The sequence below is a fragment of the Alexandromys fortis genome, unplaced genomic scaffold (genome assembly GCF_014885135.2).
Source record: "Alexandromys fortis isolate MF-2015 unplaced genomic scaffold, M_Fortis_MF-2015_v1.1 scaffold_34, whole genome shotgun sequence".
NCBI lineage: Eukaryota > Metazoa > Chordata > Mammalia > Rodentia > Cricetidae > Alexandromys > Alexandromys fortis.
The window spans coordinates 11952138-11973731 of NW_026067933.1; the positions used below are offsets into that span (position 1 = coordinate 11952138).

At 36.5% G+C, this 21594-nt stretch overlaps 1 protein-coding gene across 1 annotated transcript in view; it reads left to right on the forward strand.

Annotated features, from left to right (window-relative positions):
• Positions 1-11425, forward strand: part of Samtor (S-adenosylmethionine sensor upstream of mTORC1) — a 46150-nt gene extending 34725 nt beyond the window's left edge. The window contains exons 4-5 of the mRNA XM_050145860.1: positions 6338-6452; positions 8273-11425. Coding sequence (XP_050001817.1) covers positions 6338-6452; positions 8273-8902 — 745 coding nt within the window. The 3' untranslated portion in view covers positions 8903-11425. The remainder of the gene's footprint in view (positions 1-6337; positions 6453-8272) is intronic.
• Positions 11426-21594: the final 10169 nt, after the last annotated feature.

Below are 21594 nucleotides of genomic sequence, written 5' to 3' on the forward strand. Positions count from 1 at the left end.
GAACTACTCCCTAGTAGTCAGGGGATGATAATAAAACTACTTTGAGGTTCTGCCTCATCCCAGATAGAAAATTATCAGATAATCTGCCCCAGTGTTAGAGGGGACATGGGAAAAAAGAATCCTTATTCGCTGTTGGTGGGTATGCAGATTGTCATTATGGAAATTCCTCAAAAAATTTATTTAAAATTAACTGCCACAAAACCCAGCTATTCTACTCCTAGATATATTCCCAGAGTATTCCATATCCTGCCACAGAGGTATTTGCACATCTATGTTTATTGCTCCTATATTTACTATAGCAAGAAAATAGGACAATGTAGACATTCCTCAATAGAAGAATCAATAATGAAAATGTATGGACGTAAGATGGAATACTGTTTGGCTATAAAGAAAAATGAAATTATGAGATTTTTGGAACATGAGTGGACTGAGAATGTATATCAAGCTCGGTCAGCCAAATTCAAAGAAAATAACCAGATTTTCCCCAACATGTATCATCATTTATACATAAATACCTAGTAAGTGTAGGTGTAAGGTAACATTTAGAAAAGAAACCAGGAAGGGGTAATATTAGGCAGTGACAGAGAATGAAATGCAGGCCAAAGGACAAGAATTGTGAAAGAGAATACAAGGTACAAAGCTAATTTTTTTTTCTAGTGTCAACAGTGTGTCAGAGGTATTTTGTTTTGGGTGTGTATTGGACAAGTCTACGAAAATGTAATTGATTGCAAAAATGTAAAACCCTAAGCAAAGCTACTTCTTTGTTGTAGATAGTAAGAATGGTGACTTGGTAGAAAAACTAACTCATTTTTATTTTAAATTTCAATGCAGTTCTTTTCTGCTGAGTCAAGAGAAAAAAATGAAAGTTTAGGAGTATTATTACATGATTTACAAGCCACCCATTCTGCAATGTTATTTTGAAAAGACATAATGCACAGTAAAAAGTATATTGCAGGTTGAATATCTAAATGGTTGGGAACAGCAGTGCTTTAGATTTCTGATTTGGGGGGATTATATACACAACAAATGAGATAGCTTAGAGATAGAACCCAGGTGGGACATCAGATTTATTTTTCATATAACATAGTCTAGAATTTAATTGTTACCCTATATGTAACATCATTATGCTTCTGATTATGACTCACAAAATCCCTTTAGAAATGTTATTGAGTTCTTTTTTTGTTAACCGTCTACCACTGGGCATGGGCTTTCCTTCAATGTTTGTATACCCAGTGAGACTTTATTGGAGAAAGTACTTAACAATTGGTGATAGGTACAGCTAGAAGACCTTGTTTCCTACAGTTTGTCATCCCTTCTATCTCCTATACCAGTCTTTCTGCCTCATTTTCAGCAGAGATCCCTGAGCCCTGAGGGGAAGGAATAGATGAAGACATCCCATTTAGGACTGAGTTTTCTAGGGTCTCTCACTTTGTCCAGTTATGAGACTCAGTCTTTATAAACTCCAGTCTTCAAAATTTTAAATCTAATAAGATCCCAGCTTTGCTTGCAGCCTTACTGTTTTGAAAAAAATACAGTGTTCACATTATTTCAAAGAAGTTTGAAAAGAAGGGAAAATCAAGTAAGGAAAGCATACATACATACAAAAATTTCTACTAACATTGTGTGTGTGTGTGTGTGTGTGTGTGTGTGTGTGTTAGAAAGAGATCACTTGAAAAGAGATCATTTGGTAATTTTTAAATCCTTGTGAGATCTAGTACTCAGGTTCATACAGAATCAGATCTGTAGTGTATAACCCAATTTTAGCCAATGACTCATACATGTTGGGATCTAAGCCTTCTACAATGAACTTATGAGATAGCTGCCCCTGTGTAAAGTGCTGCAGTAGGAGCTGACGCTGCACATTGTTAACATCCTCTTGGCGCTTTCCGCCCTCCATCTGCCCTTGTTTGCTTTACCAAGCTACTGGAGAGCCTTCCTCTCCCTTCCCAGTGGCTTCCCAGTGTTTTACTTAGCTGATGAAGACTCCCTACCTGATTGTGGACTTGCCAAAGTCAAAGCAGGCATCTTCAGCCATGGTGTTTCACAGAATTGTAAGGTTTTTCCCTGACCAAGTTTTATAATACATTCTGCATTCAATTTTTTCTTATAAATATAATGGCCTATTTCTCAGGATTGAGTAACTGTATGGAAGTATATAAGGATATATTTCTAGAAGAATATATACATTTAATTTCAGGAATATCCTTTATGATTTGGGGGATGATAGTCCTCATGCATTTATTATTTATAATTCTCATCTGCAATCAGTTTGACTCTTTGTATAGAAGGGCTTGTGAAAATTATTCAGAAAGCAGTGTGCTTATATAACAATTCCATAAGTTATGTTCCTGCTGTGTAATTGAAGGATAGTGACTATCTTATTGTTGTATCTTTGAAAACTATGAAATGTCTAACATATAAATATCCACTAATATTTAAATAACTGAGAATAAACATGGGCATAAGTGAATAAAATAAAGATTTGAGAATGGTTATTTCTGGAAAATGCCATGTTTTAAACTTAGGAGTGTTATTATTAACTTAACCAAAATTAAATGTGAACCTTTAGGTGAAATGTTTGTAGAAATACACAAACTATGAAGAGTTCTGGATTTTTCTGTCAGTTCTATAGAGAAATGACTTTTGGACTTCAACAAAAATTTGTTACTTATATACATTTTTTATTTCAACCATCAATTATAGTGGTCACAGTATTGAGTCTTTCAGGATGAATTGTCTTCCTTAATTTCAAAACTTCTAAATAATATTATTTGCCTTAAAAACACTCAATAGGAAAAACCTGTCTTCAAAAATTTCTGTTCTATTATGGATTAGCTATAGGTTCAAGTCATACAAATGTAATAGCAGTTCTGAAAATGTGGGAAATTCTCTTTTTCAAATAATTCATAGTATTCTAAGTTTATCCACTCTCTCAACTACAAGAGAACTGTTATGTACTGCCAAACTTTTCATAGAGTGTCATGGGAGCTGTAAAGGTAAGAGAGACTTAGTGAACTTAGTGCCTAGCCCAGGGCCATTGTAGGCTTCCTAAGTAACCACTGTATTCGACATTAGAAGCAGAGATGTTAGAAGTGGTGTGATATTCTGCTGTGCCTAACAAGGTCTATCATAGTTAGTTACCGTATGTATAAAGAAACTCAGTACTTCAGTGAATAGATTCTCTGTTAGAAGAAATTTTGAAATAAAGTATACTGCAGTTCCCAGTTATATCAGTCTCATGACTGTGTTAAGTGTGACTTTATAACATGGAGACCAGGTGAGGCTAGAATCAGAAAAAATTAATGCTCTTTTCCCTTAATTTTCATGTTACCCTAGAATATCTTTCATTCTGTGTACCATTCAGTAAAGTGAAATGCTGGAAGAGTAAGATGGAACTCCAAAAACATTGCTAGATTAAATGGAGATTAAAATGCTTAAGAATAAATTACTCAAAATGAGCTCCTTTAAAAAAGGTCTGTATTTTTTTTAAATGATGATCTAATATCAGTATCTATGATTTAGCTCCTTTCCCTATTTATATGATAGTAGGTATACTTTTTCTAGACTTACATTTAACCACCAGAGGGAAAACAAGATCAATTGAAGTAATTTCTTTGAAACTAAAATTGAAAACACTTCTTTTCCTTCTTGCTGCAAACCAAACCCTAGTCATTGGACATGCTAAACAAGTGAGCTACATTCAGCCTCAAAGAAAAATATTTTTGTGTTTAGCATATTAGAAACCTTAAGACAGAAATTGAGGTGTATCAATTTTAAAATAAGGCAGGATAAAAGGAGACCAACTGTATTAAGAGAAATGAAATAAAGTATAGACATATTAGTGGTAATGACTGATCTATGCATCCATGAAAATTACTAGTATTCCTAATGACTATGCCTCCTTTTAAGAAATTGTGTTCATTAAGTCATTCTTCAGATTTACTTTTGGGGCAAGGAAACAACACATTATAGTATACTGCAAGGAAACTAACAGTGGGCTTCCCCAACCATTCCTCTGTGCTTTGTATTCCCCTTTGTCCCTTTGGAATCCCAACGTAACAGACAAGTTGAACTGTCACATACAGAGACTATGTTGGTGTTGCATTTTAGTTAGGATTTCTTTAAAAAGATCAATGGAATATGCATATATACACACAGTGAGAAGAATTGTAAAGAAATTGGCCCCCATGGCTATAGGGTTTGCCTGGTTTGCAGTCTGTAATGCAGGCCTAGTATGTTGTGGACCCTGGGAATAGGAAGTACTGGAGGTGCTGGAGTCTGGAATCAGTCTGGAGACAAAATTCATTTTTCCTTAGGCAACTCTTTCTCTCTCTCTCCATTATTTATTTATTTTTTTAAAAAACAGTCCAATCTTTTCTTATTTTACATACCAATCCCAGTTCCCTCTCCCTCCCCTCTTCCTGCTCTTGCACCTACTGCACCCTTCCTCGTCTACTCCTCAGAGACAGTAAAGGAGTTAGCAAAGTTTGGTGCATCTCTTTGAGACAGGACCAAGACCTTCCTGCCTATATCTAGACTGAGCAAGGTATCCCTTCAAAGAGAATAGGCTCCAAAAAGCCACTTCGAGCACTAAAATAAATCTTGGTCCCACTGCCAGTGGCCTTACAGACTGACCCAGCAACACAGCTGTCACCCATATTCAGAAGGCCTAGTTTGGGCCTATGAAGGTTCCCCCATTGTCAGTCTGGAGACTCCAGAGTTAGTGAGTTTCCACCAGCTCAGGTCAGCTGGGCATGTCTGTTCTTTTTCTCATAGCTTTCAACTGATTGGATGCAACTTCCCCATTTGTAGGGGGCAGTCAGCTTTGTTCAGACTTCTGATATAAATATTAATTTTATCTTTAAGAAATACCTTCATGATATCTAGACTGGTATTTGATCAATTTTCATAGGTAAATTGAAGTTCTGATACTGCCTTCCCACACTGCCTCATAACTTGGCATTAGTGGGAAAATTTTTGAATGCCCTTTATAATACAGTCTTTTAACATGCAAAGAAAAAACTTAGGCATACTTCATTAAATATATAGCTTTCACAAGTAACTTACTGACATATAATAAGATATGATTAATTTAAAATTTGCACCAGTAGATCAGCAAAAGGAATTAGTAAATATGCTGAATACATAACCCCCTTATTAAATTTCTTCTCTAGAACATCACTTTTAGATATGTAATCTGAACCCCTCTAATGTAAATGCTAGAAAAAGCTAGACAAGTCTCTACACTTTAGCCTTCAAAAAGTACCAACATTCTGTCCTTACACAATTATTTATGTTCTCTTTCTTTTATTTTTCCAATGTGTACTCATAAACTTTGTAGGGAAAATTATTGAAATGTTAGTTAACGTGGCATATGTTCAAAGTTGAAAAAGCTGTACTATTTTAATTATTGTTTTTATTTAGACTGTAGGGTTGGGACGAATAAAGGCCATTGTCTACTGCCTAGAGCCATATTGAACTTCATTATGATTACATTTGCTAGTCATTTTCTGCTATTTTTGGAAATGAGGAATGCTTGTGTACAATAAAGAAGTTTCCCTGATATAAGAATTCTATTTCATTATATTCCTTTGGTTCGTTTAAGTCATTGAGATAAAGTTAAATCCAAAGATATGATTCTGTTGACTATTGAGAATTAAATTGATTTTATTTTGTCTTGTACAACAATAGTTCTCAAAATGTGTTGTATGGATTTATGATACTTTTGGAGTCTTTTTCTAGTGAAAAATTATTTTCACAATAATAAGTTGCCATTTGTTTTTGTGTATATGTTTTATGCTTTTTTCTGTGAGAGTAGTGTTTTCAGAGCCTGTGTTCATGCCAGGAAATACTACAGAAGTTTAAGTGGTGCTCAAATAGCTGCTGGAGTCCACTGCATGCCAGATACCAGACACAGCTCAGGAAATAGAAAACAGGGGCTCGCGTTTTACAGCCACTTTGAAAACTTTTTTTTTTTTTTTTTTTTTTTTTTTTGATTTTCGAGACAGGGTTTCTCCGTAGCTTTTTGGTCCTGTCCTGGAACTAGCTCTTCTAGACCAGGCTGGCCTCGAACTCACAGAGATCCGCCTGCCTCTGCCTCCTGAGTGCTGGGATTAAAGGCGTTCGCCACCACTGCCCAGCCTTGAAAACTATTTTTAATTTAAGATTATTTCTGTTTTATCCTAGAGTGCACAGATGTTACTAACATTAACAGCATTTCTTCAAGCCCTCCTCCTAGGACAAGAGCTGATAATCTATACGATAATATTTATTCTTGTAGGTAAAGTTTTACCTGTGTTATTTTCAGTTTGCTTTTTAAACGTGTGTCTGTTTTTAGGTTGCTTCAAGCCTCAGAAAAGATCAGATTACTTGATGTTGGCAGCTGCTTTAATCCATTTTTGAAGTTTGAAGAATTTCTAACTGTTGGGATAGATATTGTACCTGCTGTAGAGGTATGTGAATTTTAAAGACTTGATTTTTTTTTCTTTTTACATGTGTCTTTAAAAAGGAAAATCACTATCTTTACATTCTTTAAAAAAAAAAAAAAAGCTAACATATACTTTCCTGTCTGAAACTAGTCAATTACTTCTATTCAAAACTAAATACATATTCTGAAAATTTTTAGCATTTAGCTAACTAATATTAACGTATTATATTTATTTGTTTTGTTCCCAGGATTTGGCATACTATAGTAAAATCACTGTGATCTAAAAATCTATAGGTTACAAAGATGTCTTTATAATGTCTTTGTTCCAAAAAGTAAAACAACAACAAAGATAAGTGTACTGCTTAGGGTCCATAGTTGTCTGCCTTGGAACAACATCTACACAGAGTTTCCCATCTTAACCTCCCATCGTACTTTATGGTGCTGAGATTCCAGGTGTGTGCATTGCTTTCTCTGTGAGTTCTAGGGGCTCAGATTCAGGTCAGCACGATTTCATTGCAAGTGTTTTTCACCCATGGAGTCATCTCCCAAACCCCACAGTTCTTTTCTATTCTGTATTTGTAGCATTTTAGTGTTCAGGCAAATAAGACATATTTAAATCTTTGTGTGTTCTATTTTCCTTAATCATTTGATGGTGTTAATTAAATTTAATGTGCAATTTGCTTCAAGGCAGGAATTAACTTTTTAAGAGTTTTTACTGATCTTTGAAGAGTGTTAGCATTATTCTGTGCCTACAAATCTGCCAGTTACTTTTGTGTCATTGTGACAAAGTACTTGACAAAGTCAGATTTAGGAGGGAAAGTTATTTTTGTCTCAGGATGTCAGAGGTTGCAGTAAGCTAGCTCATTCATTCTGAGCCTGAGGCAAGGCAGACACTCCTCAGATGCAGAGATAGCAATGGAGACAGAAAGCATCCATTGCCTTTAATTAAGCTTCACCTCCCAGTAGTCTGTTCACCTGGGAACCCATCACCTGATCAGTCCAGTAACATGGGTAGCTTTTGTTTCTGGCGACTCCTTCTCTCCTCCCATCTAGGATGTGAGTTCCAGTAGCTGGTTTGCAGGCCTTTATTTTTGCACACACTCTTTGACAGGCATTTCATTTACAAACTGTTTAATATTTACCAGCTCTAATAATCTCCTTAAAAGTTTTTTTTTTTTAATTTTGTTTTGTTTTGTGCTTTGGGGGGAGTTGTTTTGTTTTTGTTTTTTGCTTATTGGCTAAATGGTGATAATAAATTGAATATAAATGTGGCTTACATTAGAAATGAATCATTCCTGTATGTTCTTATCCAAATTAAATTCTAAATAAGCATCAGTTTTAAATAGATGATTTAAATTCTTCATAATTTCAAGTGTTTAGAAATTAAGGGCACTTAATTACTCAGGATTTTTAAAATGAGTTGAGAACAGGGTATGGTAGTGCACACATCCAAACACAGCACTTGAAAGGAGGAGATAAGTTCAGGACCCCTAAGTTTGCCTTGACTTTGAAGTTTGAGGCTACCCTGGACCATGGGAGACCCTGTCTCAAAAAAGTAGAAAATACTAAAAAGAAAGGAAAATCTGTGTAGAGCTAGAAGAGAAAGATAGTCATTACTAAATTCTGTTGAAAGGCTGTGAGATGTTAAATATTGTGGTGTGAAACTTATAATAGACATATTCTTGAAATTGTGTTTGTTTTTTTCCTTTCTGAGACAAGATCTAATTATGTCACCCAGGCTGATTCCAACGTATGCAGTCCTGAGTACTGACTGAAGTTACAGGCATGCATAAGGCACTCTTTGAAATTCTTAATATGCCTTTGTTGTTGTTTTTATTTCTACAGAGTGTCTATAAGTGTGACTTCCTGAACCTGCAGCTTCAGCAGCCACTCCAGCTTGCACAAGATGCTATAGATGCTTTCCTGAAGCAGCTGAAAAATCCTATTGATTCTCTTCCTGGAGAACTGTTTCATGTGGTTGTTTTCTCTCTCCTCCTTTCCTATTTTCCATCACCCTACCAGCGATGGATTTGCTGCAAGAAAGCCCATGAGCTGTTAGTGCTGAATGGCTTATTGCTCATCATCACCCCCGATTCCTCCCATCAGAACCGGCATGCTATGATGATGAAAAGCTGGAAGATTGCTATAGAATCCCTGGGCTTTAAGCGCTTCAAGTATTCAAAATTTTCTCATATGCATCTCATGGCTTTTAGGAAAACCTCCCTTAAGACCACAAGTGACTTGGTTAGTAGGAACTATCCAGGGATGTTATATATTCCTCAAGATTTCAACAGTGTAGAAGATGAGGAGTATTCTAGCCCTTCCTGCTATGTCCGATCAGATATAGAAGATGAACAATTAGCGTACGGTTTCACAGAGCTCCCTGATGCTCCTTATGACTCAGATTCTGGAGAAAGTCAAGCCAGCTCTATTCCATTCTATGAGCTAGAGGATCCCATCTTACTTTTAAGTTAAATATAAAAGCAAAAGGCCCTTTCATTCCAGACTCCTAAACTAATTGCTTACACTAATCAGAATACTAACATGAACTCAGTATTTAAAGCCTGGTTTGCATAGGAGAAATGCAAACGTTTACAGAGTTCGCTATTTTTTTCTACTTCTGTATTTCAAAGTTTATTCTTATATAGGAAGCTTAAAGTTTCATGCAGAGTGACTTTGTCTTAGCAGAAACCACTGTTACTTTAGCATTTTACATTAAGATTTAAAAAGGTACCTCTTTTCTCTTTAGTGCTATGTGAAGTCTGATTTACTATGTATTTTCCTTTCAGTGTAGTGTTGACTTTACACCATTGTCATGAGGAACCTTAAGATGTGTAGAAAGCTGTAGATTGCACTTTGATGAGTCACAAGTTAAACATTTCGCACATAGGTTGGTTTAGTTGTTTGTGGTACACTTATCTTTTTCTTTAAATTGTTACCTATTACAGAAGACATTTTCCACTGTTTCATCTAAAGATGCAGTATTCCTGAACTTTTTAAAACTGAGGACAACTCTTAATATTAAGCTCATTTGGAAACATTAGACATTGAAAGACAGATTGTCCAAAGTGTATTCTAATTTCATTAACACAGTACAGCAAACACCATTGCCAGAGTAATATTTCTATGACTTTCTTACTGATTTAGGCTTTGGTGTTCAGTCTGTTTTACCTGTAAAAGTTCGTTTTTATTTTTAAAATTTAGAGAACATTTACAAAATTTTCTGTTTAAGCAAGAAGTGGTATATAATACTCAATGCTGACTGAGACAACCTTTGTGAAAGGGTTTGCACTTATAGAGTATATTCTATTGAGACCAGCTGATAGGGTCCTTACCTGTCCATTAAGGCAGTGCTGCACTACAAGTTTGGGATTACATGAACGTTTTTGAAATTAACCCTCTACTGATAATCTCATAGAATGGTCTTGACCTTTTGGTATCCTAATTTCTTTCTAAGCCCAAGCAGATAATTTTTCTGTGACTATATAAACAATTAGTTGGCTGCGGGAAATATCCCTTTCTGTGTTTCTGAATCAGAAGCAAATGACTAACAAGAAATATATGTCCAAACAAGACAAGTTTAAAGAGTTAAAACATGGTCCACGTTGTCTTGTCAGCCAGCAATTGTCATGTAAACTATCATTTTTAAGAGTGCCACTGTGTGGATTTTTTTCAAGTGGTTATTACATTAAAATTACCTCATACTGAGGTTTTTGCACTGAAATATAACAGTTTCAGATTTCATGGTTAATGGTGTGTGTGAGTGTGTGTGTGCGTGCACGTGGGTGCGTATGTGTATTTTTAAAGGAAACTTGCATTTTCAATAATTAATCCTAAATTTCATAAACTGCACTTCTTTACTCTGATAAACTGATGTTTTTGTGCTTATTGTGAATTGTTATAGTTAACTTTGAATGTCAAATTTTATTTAGAAATATAAAAACTTACCCTTTAAGATAGGTTCATTGTGTATACCCAAAATTTCCAGTTCAGTTTCACATGCTAAATTAATGAAAGTAATGATTATAACTAATTTTAGAAAAGTTGGTTGTGTAAATGCAATAAACATTGGTTGTTCAAATATGCCATAAATAACTTGAAATTTTCCATCTACTTTCAATAGCATACAGTTCCATAATTATTAGAGTTGATATTTCTTTTCATTTAGGCACTACAGGATAATGTCTTACAGCTTCCTCTAAAGAAAAGACAAAGATTGAAAAGGCATTATTTTCAGGATAAAACAAAACTATGTTTTGATAGCATCCCTCTTACCTATTGTTTATTTACTAGTTACAATTCTAAGAGCAAAGAAAAGTACACCAAATGAAATTGCTTTGAAAGTAAATAAAACAGTGCTTTGGAAGGTTGATCTAGGTATACCTTTGAGACAGCTTTTGTGTTACAGCAAAAATGTTGGTGCTATAAATTTTCTTGATTGTTTACTGATGTTGAGTCTGCTTTTTCCCAAGGTGTGCATGATGTATTTTGAGTAGTACTTAAAGATATCTCTTTATAAGAACTACTACCACTTAGTATAAATATGTTTGATTTTATATCATTTGTTACTGTAAACTTAGCTTATTCAAATTTGAACTTACACCAATACATATTCCACAAGGCCAGTTCAGGGTGTAAGTGCTGAAATATGAGCAGTCACTGTAGTTGATGCCAGATTATATAAGTAATGACCGGTGGAGTTGATAGGTCCTTTCAATATTATATGGGTACGCTAAAAATGGTTTCATTTGGATATAAATCATTTAAGGACCTTCCCGTTACATTCACAGCAATTTCTCAAAAATAATTCAGTATTTCAAAAACATGAATATCGTGTTGTTGGTTGGGCTCATCGGGATTGTGAACAGATTATGTGGTTTTATCATAGTTGCAAAGTGGTTGGAGGTAGTATACCTGAAAATGTACGTCTGTGTTTGTTGTATTTTCTCACATTTTGTGAACAAAGCACATTTATTAAAAAATTTAAATTTTCTAATATTATTTGTCTGTTACTTGTAAACTGAAAGGCTTTCTTTTACTGTTTTTGAGACAGTGTTCCTCTGTGTAGCCTAGCATCAGCTGGTCTCAAACTCAGAGATAACACCCGCCTCAGCCTCCTATGTGCTGGGATTAAAAGGTGTGTGCCACCACTGCCTGGCAAAACTTTTGCTCCTTGGTGTGTTCCACTAACAAGTTTGAAGGCTGGGAAGCAATTTAGAATTTGACTTAGAATTTGAATCTCACCTAGTCCAGTCGCTTTGTGTAATAGAGATCCAGAGAGCGCAAGTGACTTCCCGTTAACAAACACTGCCGGGTTCTTAACAAATGACAACATTCTCATTCCACGTATGTCAACCACATGGAATTGATTCTCTAAGAAAATGAGTGTGATAGCAGTTGTTAGAGTTAGGTGTATCTGTCCCTGTAGGGCAGTATTCAGCTTTTTCATGAAAGATTTTTAATTGAACAGTTGTTTGTATTTTGTCATGTACAAAATGCTGAGGAAACCGCAGACATGGGAATGACCATAGTTTCTGGCTGTCTTGGAACTTACACTATAATGGAAATTCACGCATCCCTTGTTCTGTCTTTGTATGTAGGGAATGATTGCTTACTGAACCTGTAGGTTTTCTGGTTAGAGTTAGAATCTTTTTTTTTTTTTCCTGTTTCCCAACTGAAACAGGAGTTGTGGGGCAGTTTTTAAACGCGCACATACATATGCACACAAACACAAAAGCTGTTCAGCAGTTGCTGCTAAGCACACTAGAAAAGCACGAGATAAGTAGAAATGTTCTGATTGTGAGAAACAGAGTGCACTGGAGAGTTTTTCCCTTTTCCACACTTTCCTGGATTCAGTGCAGCAGTGGTATCCTCAGTATGCAGTCAGCAGAGAGTAGAGTTAAGGTTTGGCTGCAGAGATAGCTCAGGGAGAGAATGTGCTTAGCGTGGGCAAGGCCCTGGCTTCAGTCTCATTCACTCCATTAATAAAAAGCTGGTTCTTCTCAATGTTTAGCATTGTGAGATAACAGAGGTGGAAACGGTAATTTATTTTTCTCTATCATTTTACTCTTATAGTGTCATCTGTAATAGTCAATGGAGAAAAATCCCATGATCCACTGTGACCACTGACCCACACACAGACACACACACAGTATCAGTCTTAACCTATATTATGCAGTGCCCAGAGAGTAGGCGGAACTGTGATAGATGTATCAATTGGGTACTAGGCTCCACAGTTCTGCATTTTGATTGGTTGTGATTTTCTATAATAGTCTCCATCTGTTGCAAAGAGATGTTTCCTTGATGGCTAAGGACATAGTTAGGGCTTAGTAAAGTGATTCTACAAGTTACACATATATTGTGTTACAACATTTAAAGAAAAATAAGGCCGTGAATTTGAAAGACAGCAAAGGGTATGTGTGTGGTGGTGGAGGAAAGGAAAGGGGAAGATGATGTAATTACTATCTCAAAAAATTATTTCTATAAAAGGCTTAGGTGCAACATCAATCAACTAAGCCGATACTCTACCCAACAGACAAGATATACACATTTTTCTAAGTGACATATAGCACCTTCTCCAAAATTGTTCATGTCATGGGCAATAAATCAAGGTTAAACATATAGCTTTGAATCAATAGTGGGTCATTAAAGAAATCTGAGACAATCTAACATTCCTAGTGTCAAATAAAAAGAAAAATATAACTTACCAGATGTTGAAAGGAGCGGAGAGGCAGGCTGCATTCCTGCCGCCCCAGCTCATGGCCGCCTGGCTAGCTTATGCCCCGAAATAATTACACAGAAACTGTATTCTTTTAAACACTGCTTGGCCCATTAGTTTTAACCTTATTTGGCTAGCTCTTACATATTGATCTAACCCATTTCTAGTATTCTGCCATCTTACCAGCTGGCTTACCAGGAAAGATCTTAACCTGCTTCTGTCTGGAGTGGGAGAATCATGGCAACTGCCTGACTCGGCTTCTTTCTCCCAGCATTCTGTTCTGTCTACTCTGCCTACCTAATTTTCTGTCCTATCAGGCCAAGCAGTTTTCTTTATTAGTTAACCAATGAAAGCAACAGATAAGATACAAGACCCACCTCCATCAACCAGACTCACTAGGACATGGACAAGGCAGTCCTAAGAAGACAATTTAAGGCCATTTGTGGTGGTGCACACTATTGATCCCAGCACTCAAGTGGCAGAAGCAGGCAGATCTCTTGAGTTCAAAGCCAGCCTGGTCTACAAAATGGATTCTGAGACAGCTAGAGCTATTTCACAAAGAAACCTTGTCTCAAAAAATCAAAACTGAAAACAAACAAAAAAGACAGTTTATAGCTGTAAGCATTTATGCCAGAAGGACAATTCAAGTGTGCACCTTAATGAGGCACATCAAGGCTCTGGCAAATAAGAAGCCAATCCCAAACCCAGTGGATGGCAAAGTAGATGATGATGATGATGATGATGATGATGATGATGATGATGATGATGATGATGATGATGATGATATAAATCAGTGAAGAAATTAATCAAATAGATAAAAATAAATAGACAAGGTCAACCAAAGTCTAAAGCTTTGGTTATTTGAAAAAGGTGAAAGATTGACAAAACCTTAGCCAAACTGGCTAAAAGAAGGAGAAAGTAAAATTGAAGGAAGTTATAGGTAAAAAGGGGCATTGCTACAATGGACTCTTTATAAATTCAAGATATCTTTAGGGAATGCTTTGAAAACTTACACACCAAAAAGCTGGAAAAACCTATGAAAAGTGTGTGAAATTTTAAACACAAGACCTATCATAATTAAAGCCACATGATGTAAATAAGCCAGTCCGTTAGAACAATCAGATGAAGGTTGTAAGTCTCAAAAAGAAAAAGAAACTGGAAGCAGATTAATTCACAGTTGTAATTTTTTCTGTTTTTTTTTTTTTTTTCTTCCCAAAATAGGGTTTCTCTCTGTAGCACTGGCAGCCTTGGAACTCATTCTGTAGACCAGGCTGGCTTCGAACTCATCATTATCCTGCATCTGCCACACAAGTGCTGATATTAAAGGTGTGTGCCACCACTGCCTGCCTGGCTGGCTCACTGTTGAATTCTATCAAACATTTTTTTTTTGACAGAACGCCACTGGCCTGGAACTTGCCTTTTTATATAGACCAAGCTGGCCTCAAACTCATAGAGATCTACCTGCCTCTGCCTCTGCCTCTGCCTCTTGATACTATGATGAAGTATTTACAAATCTGGCTTCTATCAAACTTTTAAGGAAGATTTAATGCACTCCTCAATTTGTTCCATAAAATTGAATGGAAAGAAATTACCAAATTCATTATATAAAGCCAGTATTATTCTGATTCCAAACCTGGGTAAAGATACTAACCAAAAAGAAAACTACCAACCACTTTTCCTGATGACCGTTGGTGCAAAAATCGCCAATAAGTGGATGAAAAGGTGATTTAGTGGTGGTGGTTAAGAATAGCTCCTGCTTTTTAAGGGGACATTTCATTCCCAGAAGTTACATCAGGTCATTCACAACCACTTGTGACTCCAGCTCAAAGGACCCAACACCCTCTTCTGGACTCCCCAGGTGTACATGCTCGCACACAAACACAAACATACACACTCGTGCAAGTGCATATATAAAAATGAAAACTCAAAACTACTTGCAAACTAAATTTATGGACAGATTAGGAAGTGGGGTCCATCACAGAGATAAAAGATTAGTTCAGAATATGCAAATCAATAAATAATTCTGTAAGTAAACTTAACATAAATTGCATAAGTATTTCAATAGATACACAGAAAGCTTTTGACAAAGTTCAACATACCTTCATCATAAAAGTCATGGACACATTAGGAATAGATGGAGCATACCTCAAAATAATACTGTATATGACAATCCTATAGCCAATGCTATGCTAAATGGGAAAACAGTATTTTCTTTAATATCAAGAAGAGACAAGGCTGAGCAGTGGTGGCACAAGTCTTTAATCCCAGCACTCAGGAAGCAGAGGCAGGCTGTTCTCTGTGAGTTTGAAGTCATCCTAGTTGCCAGAGTTCCGGGACGGCTAGGGCAACACAGAGTAACCCTATCTTGAAAAACCAGAGAGAGACATAAGTTGGAGAGCCCACTTGTTTGTTCTGGCTGCCCTGCTAGCTTAGCCCTGAAATAACCACACAGAAACTGTATTAATTAAAATACTTCTTAGTCCATTATCTCTAGCTTTTTATTGGCTAACTCTTAATTTAACCCATTTCTTTTTTCTTTTTCTTTTCTTTCTTTCTTTCTTTTTTTTTTTTTTTTTTTTTTTTTTTTTTTTTTTTTTTTTTTTTTNTTTTTTTTGAGACAAGGTTTCTCTGTGTAACCCTGGCTGTCCTGGAACTAGCTCTTGTAGACCAGGCTGGCCTCAGAGATCCACCTGCCTCTGCCTTCTAAGTGCTGGGATTAAAGGCATGCACCACCACTGCCTGGCTATTTTAATCCATTTCTGTCAATCCGTATATTGCCACGTGGCAGTGGCTTACCAGCAAAGATTCAGCATGTCTGAATCTGGTAGCTCCATGGTGTCTCTCTGACTCCACCCTTCTTCCTTCCAGCATACAGCCTAACTTTCCCTGCCTACTTAAGTTCTTCCCTATCAACAGGCCAAGTCAGTGTCTTTATTCATTAATGATAATCACAGCACACAGAGGGGACTCCCACATCAGACATAGGAAGAGAGAGATGCTATGGGAACTCCTTCAGCCTGTAGACTTTATTATACCAGCCTAATTGAGCATGGTCTCATATTATAAATGCAGCTGTAAAGCTGCAAAGCTTGGGTGCTTTCTTGGCTGCTGAATTTAGTTTTTGTTCCCCACTCATTCAGAAGACTGTTGATCTATGAGTTTACCCCTAAGTAAAGAACCCTTTATTATACTGAATTCTGAGCTAGTGTGGAGCTACTTTGTAGCATCAGTCTACATCTGGTGCCTAACATGGAAATGACTACATCCACATAAAACCTGAGAGAGCTTGAAAAAGGAATTGTAGACACACACACATACACACACACACACACACACACAGAGAGAAAGAGAGAGAGAGAGAGAGAGAGAGAGAGAGAGAGAGAGAGAGAGAGAGAGTGTTTAGTACAGCTTCTTGGTAGCTTCATTTTTTTTTCAGATGGGCTCTGTTTGTTTGTGGCAAGCAGGGGCACAGTGGCTCCTTCTAGAGAGGTCTTCCTAATCCAGCATGAGCAGCAAAAAAAAACAGATAGCTTCTTTACAAAACAGCAGCTTCCTGGTTCATGCTAGTTGCATGACCATCTCTGGCTCTTTCAGGAGACAGAGCATTTGAGTGGAGTTTGTGAGCAGAGCGCTACAACTTGCTTAATGGTAATAGAGACCTGCTGTGTGCCTAGAAATCGACTGTGAGTATGCTTGCGCAGCTGGCACTGAACAGACCTCCACCATGTTGGACTGGGTAGAGCCAAAAAGCAAAGCAGCCTTAGTCCTAGCCATGCTGCTTAGAATTTTAAGAAGCAGCCCTCGTCAGAAAAGGATTACAGATACATAATTGGACAGATTCAAATGGGAAAGACCTTTAAACAAGACACAGTGTGTTTAAAAATATATATGTAGGCTTGGGAGAGAGAAGAAAAAATATAGAGAGCTATAAAAAGAAGTTAATCATTTTAAAAAATAAAACAAGGTCTTTAAAAAGATTGAGTACAGTCAGTCATAGAGTAAAAAAAGTCACGTAAAGATGGACACAGAGAGTCTTGATTATGTATATTATTTTGTTTCTTTGATTTTTTTTTGACTACAGAGAGATATTTGATTCTGGAGACTGCTAAGTTAAAGGTATCTTGACTTCAAAATTTGGGTACAAAGATATGTTGCTTTGGAACAGAGATTCTGCTTTTGTTCCACAGAGGATGAGAATCTGTGAGTTCCATCCAGACTAATGTGCTTTCATGGAACAAAACTCGCTAAAAGGTCTCCATGAACCCTAAAAATACTTTACCCAAAAAATCAGCAGGAATGAATTTAGAGAAAACTAAGCCAAAATTCCCAAATATTGTTTATTAATGTTTGTTTTTCATTTAAAGGGGGATATGATATAGAGATGAATATTTTGCTTTGGTATGGATTGTTGGGAGGAGGCTGTTTGTTCATTTCCTGAACCACCCTGACCACAAAATAATCACTCAGAAACTATACTGTTTGCAGCACTGTTTGGCCAATATCTTAAGCATATTGCTAGCTAACTGTTATATCCTGAACTAACCCATTTCTACTAATCTGTGTATTGCCACATGGCTGTGGCTTACTGGGTAACATCCTGGCACCTTTGTCTCTGGTGGAGGCTACATGGCTTCTCCCTGACTCAATTCTTTCTCCCAGCATTCAGCTCTTTTCTGCCCCATCACAGGCCAAAGCAGTTTCTTTATTCATTAACCAATAAAAGCAACACATATTCAGAAGGACTTCCCACATTGATGGATCTTGGTCTATTGCACAAACACAAGTTCAATTTTGTTATATGTATATCTCTGTTCTTTTTTAAGTATTGAGCTTGTACAGCTCATTTTAAAATGTAATGTATAGTTAAGAAATACAAATTAATAGATAGCCATTTATAATAGTGAAGTTTGTAGTCATGTTAGTTAGATTTTCTAGATATGTAGAGATCTCTTTCAGATGGATAGGTGGTCTTCAAATCTTACAAAGAAATAAAATATATGACATTGAAAATGTTTTAAGAACTTAAGACTTTTCATGACAATGAGACTCATCTGCTCCTGGCAGCACCAATATACTTTAAGAGGATGATGGGCATCAAAGAGGTTCCTTATGGAATTGGTTATCAATTTGGGAAAGAAACTGGTCTTACCTGAATTGCTTGATGACATGCTGTATGAACTGGACATGCAGGACCCACAGAAAAATTACTGCTGAAGCTGCCTAAAGGTGAGACAGTCCTTCATGGTTCCTGTTTCATGCAAGAGTCTGCCAGACATTCTGTAGGATACAGAAGAAAGTGACTCGCAAACTGCCAGTGGAGGTGATAATATCTTTCAAATTTCCTGCTTTGTGGAAAAGTCTGCCAAATACTATGAGCCTGTTGGCTAAAAATGTTACAGAAGAACTTTGGGTGACTGTCCAGACAATGAGATATCTCTGTCAATTTTAGAGTTTTGGAAGTTGCTTACAATGCCCTTCCTGTTTACTTGGGTAATATATCCTTCTGGACTCTTTGATGGAGTTGAAAAACATATAGTTATAGTTATACTTCTCCTTAGTTATGAGAAAAGATAGATTATATATAAAACTTTAGACTCACAAAGATAGGATACATACATAATATTTTCCTTATTTTGCCAAATGTAAATAGACTAAATATTATAAATATATTTGTTGCTTGATAACTGTTTTGCTTTATGTATTTTACTTTGTTAGAGTTAAAACATTCTTTCTTATTTAAACAGAAAGAGGAAATGATATGGGATGTTCTTCTGTATATGTGTTGCTTTTATTGGTTAATGAATAAATCTGCTTGGGCCTATAGCAGGGAAGAATATAGCCAGACTGAAAGAGACATAGAAAGTAGGAGGAGTCAAAGAGATGCCATGTAGCAGCCAAAGGATATAGGAACCTTACTGGTAAACCACGATCCTTGTGGTAAAATATAAAATAACAGAAATGGGTTAATTTAAGATATAAAAGCTAGCCAGCAATATGCTTAAGTGATTGGCCAAGCAATGTTGGAATTAATGTAGTTTCTGTGTGATTATTTTGTGTCTCGGCATATAGGAAATGAACAGCAGCCTCCATCTACAAAGAGAGAAAGAGAGAGAGGGATGACTACTCACTTCTTTCATTCAATATTGCACTTATTGTCTAGCTACAGACAAGATTTTGAGTACAATAAAACTAGAGAGAGAAACATAAAAAAGGAAAGATAGTAAGAAGACAAACTATTCTTACAGGAATGCTGCATTTAAAATGTCCTGTAGACTCTATTAGGTCATCTCTTAAGTCTTATTAAACCCTTTAGTAAAAATGTAGAATAAAGTCAATATATAAAAATCAACAGCCTATATATATTGTAAGGTAAAATTGACCCTACAGAGAATTTGGGGGTGGGGGAACACTGAGGAATAAATGTAACAAGAGTCTGGGGTACTGTAAAGATTCTTTTTTGGTAGATTCTCATTCCCCACAGCATCTATTTTAACCCTCTTGTGGTCTCCTTTATAGTATTTAAGAGTTAAAAGAGCTGGGGCATAAAAACAGAACACATGGAACAGACAGGAAATAGGACAAAAGACTAGAGAAATGTTTTATATGGGGATATCAGGGGCAGGAGTGGTTGGAATAGATGTTGGAAGAAAAGCTAGTAAAATATACTTTGCTTTTTTGAAAATGTATGCTTATTTAAAAATAAAGTGTATACTTTAAAATGTTTACTGTAAAGGGAAAATGAGAAAAAAGGAAAAGGGAAACAAAAATACAAGGATGGAATTTTAAAAGGTAGAAAATTACAGTTGGGCATAGTGGCACATTAATCCTAGCCCTTGGGAAGCAGAGGCAGGTGGCTCAATGAATTCAAGGCCAGACTGGTCTGTAGAAGAAGTTCCAAGGCAGCCAGGGCTACATAAAGAAACTCTGTCTCAAAAGAAAAGAAAACAAGAAACTACAACAAAAAGACAGAAAACTGAAAAGTATACATTTTAGCAAGCATTTCTGGACTATTAAGAGATAATAAAAATATAGGGAATTTTATTTCTTAGTTTAGACAAAAATCAAGGATGCTCAGTCTGAGAAACTGACATAAAAATACTGATGATTGCAGCAAACCTTTCACTGGGAAACCAAGAGTACTGTTTCCCAAGGCCAGGCTTACAATCCCTGGAAATTGAGTAGATGAGTGATTCCTGGAAAGACAAGAGGATTGTGAGGAGGCCAAATCCAGGAGTCTAAAAGAAAAAAAAAAAAAAACTACTTATGTACAAACCCTACTTCTCCCTGCTGAACTGTTGGGTACTTGTGGATTCGGGGTGTGTGTGTGGGGGGACTATCTGTTGTGTACTTTCTGCTGTGGGTGAGCCTAGCAGGTTCCAGTAGTCAGTTCTAAACCCACAGTCACACCAATAACCATAGTTACACTCAGTGGGTCACAAAACAAAATTTAAAAGACACAAATGTGAAAAAGGAGGGGAAGAGGGGTTTGATGGATGGGAGGAAAGGAGGAGATAATGGGATGTGGTTAATCAGAATATATTACATGCACATATGAAATCATCAAAAATTTGATGAGAATTATATCCTTTTTAAAAGATGCAGAAATGGCTTATCCAGAAAGGAAGCTTAATATTGTTACTCACTGAACCATTAACATGAAAAATTATGAGAGCAGGTGCCTGAGGAAATAGTAGGAACCTGGGGTTGTGAAAAATAGAAAATACATTTTTAATGGGGAGGAAAGGCAGTGGTCTGGAATTTGTGTAATCAAAAGTTTAAAGAAGGGAGTCCACTCTGGGCCTGCAGAATGTTGTTGACTGGAATGAGAGGGTGCAAAATGAGACTCAAGGTGTCTGTCACAAACCATCTTCTCAATTTTATTTATAAGATCTACAAAAGTGTTAGCATCTGTTTCTCACTTCAAAAAGTCAACTAACTTAAAGTAAGGGACAAATGTTTGACTCCCTCAAATGCTTCAATGCAAGGAGCAACATTTCACACCACTAGTTAATGCTGGAACTAAATATGTGCAGCGGTTGGATTAATAAGCACCAATGATAATAGGTATTTGAACAAGTTTAATAACAAAACCAGACTCACGAAACCAAGGTTCCAGCGGAGTAGCCGGCAGAGACAGGGAGGAAGGGAAGGGAAGCGCAGCCTCTCTGTGCCTAATTTATCAGTAAACATACGCCCGAGGGCAGCCCGCCCACAAGGGGAGGGCTTATCCCTACATCTCCCTCTTTTTGTCTAAATAAGACAGAACTAACCTAAATACAACTATAAACAATAATAATAACAAACAATATTGAGAACGAAAGTTTTGCCAGACATTCTATCTCAAGGAGTCTAAATAATGTAGAGAGTAATTACAATTATATAATCTTCAACTCCGTCAAAGATCCGAGAAGGGAATAAATATTACTTAACAAATGAGAGATATCCAAAA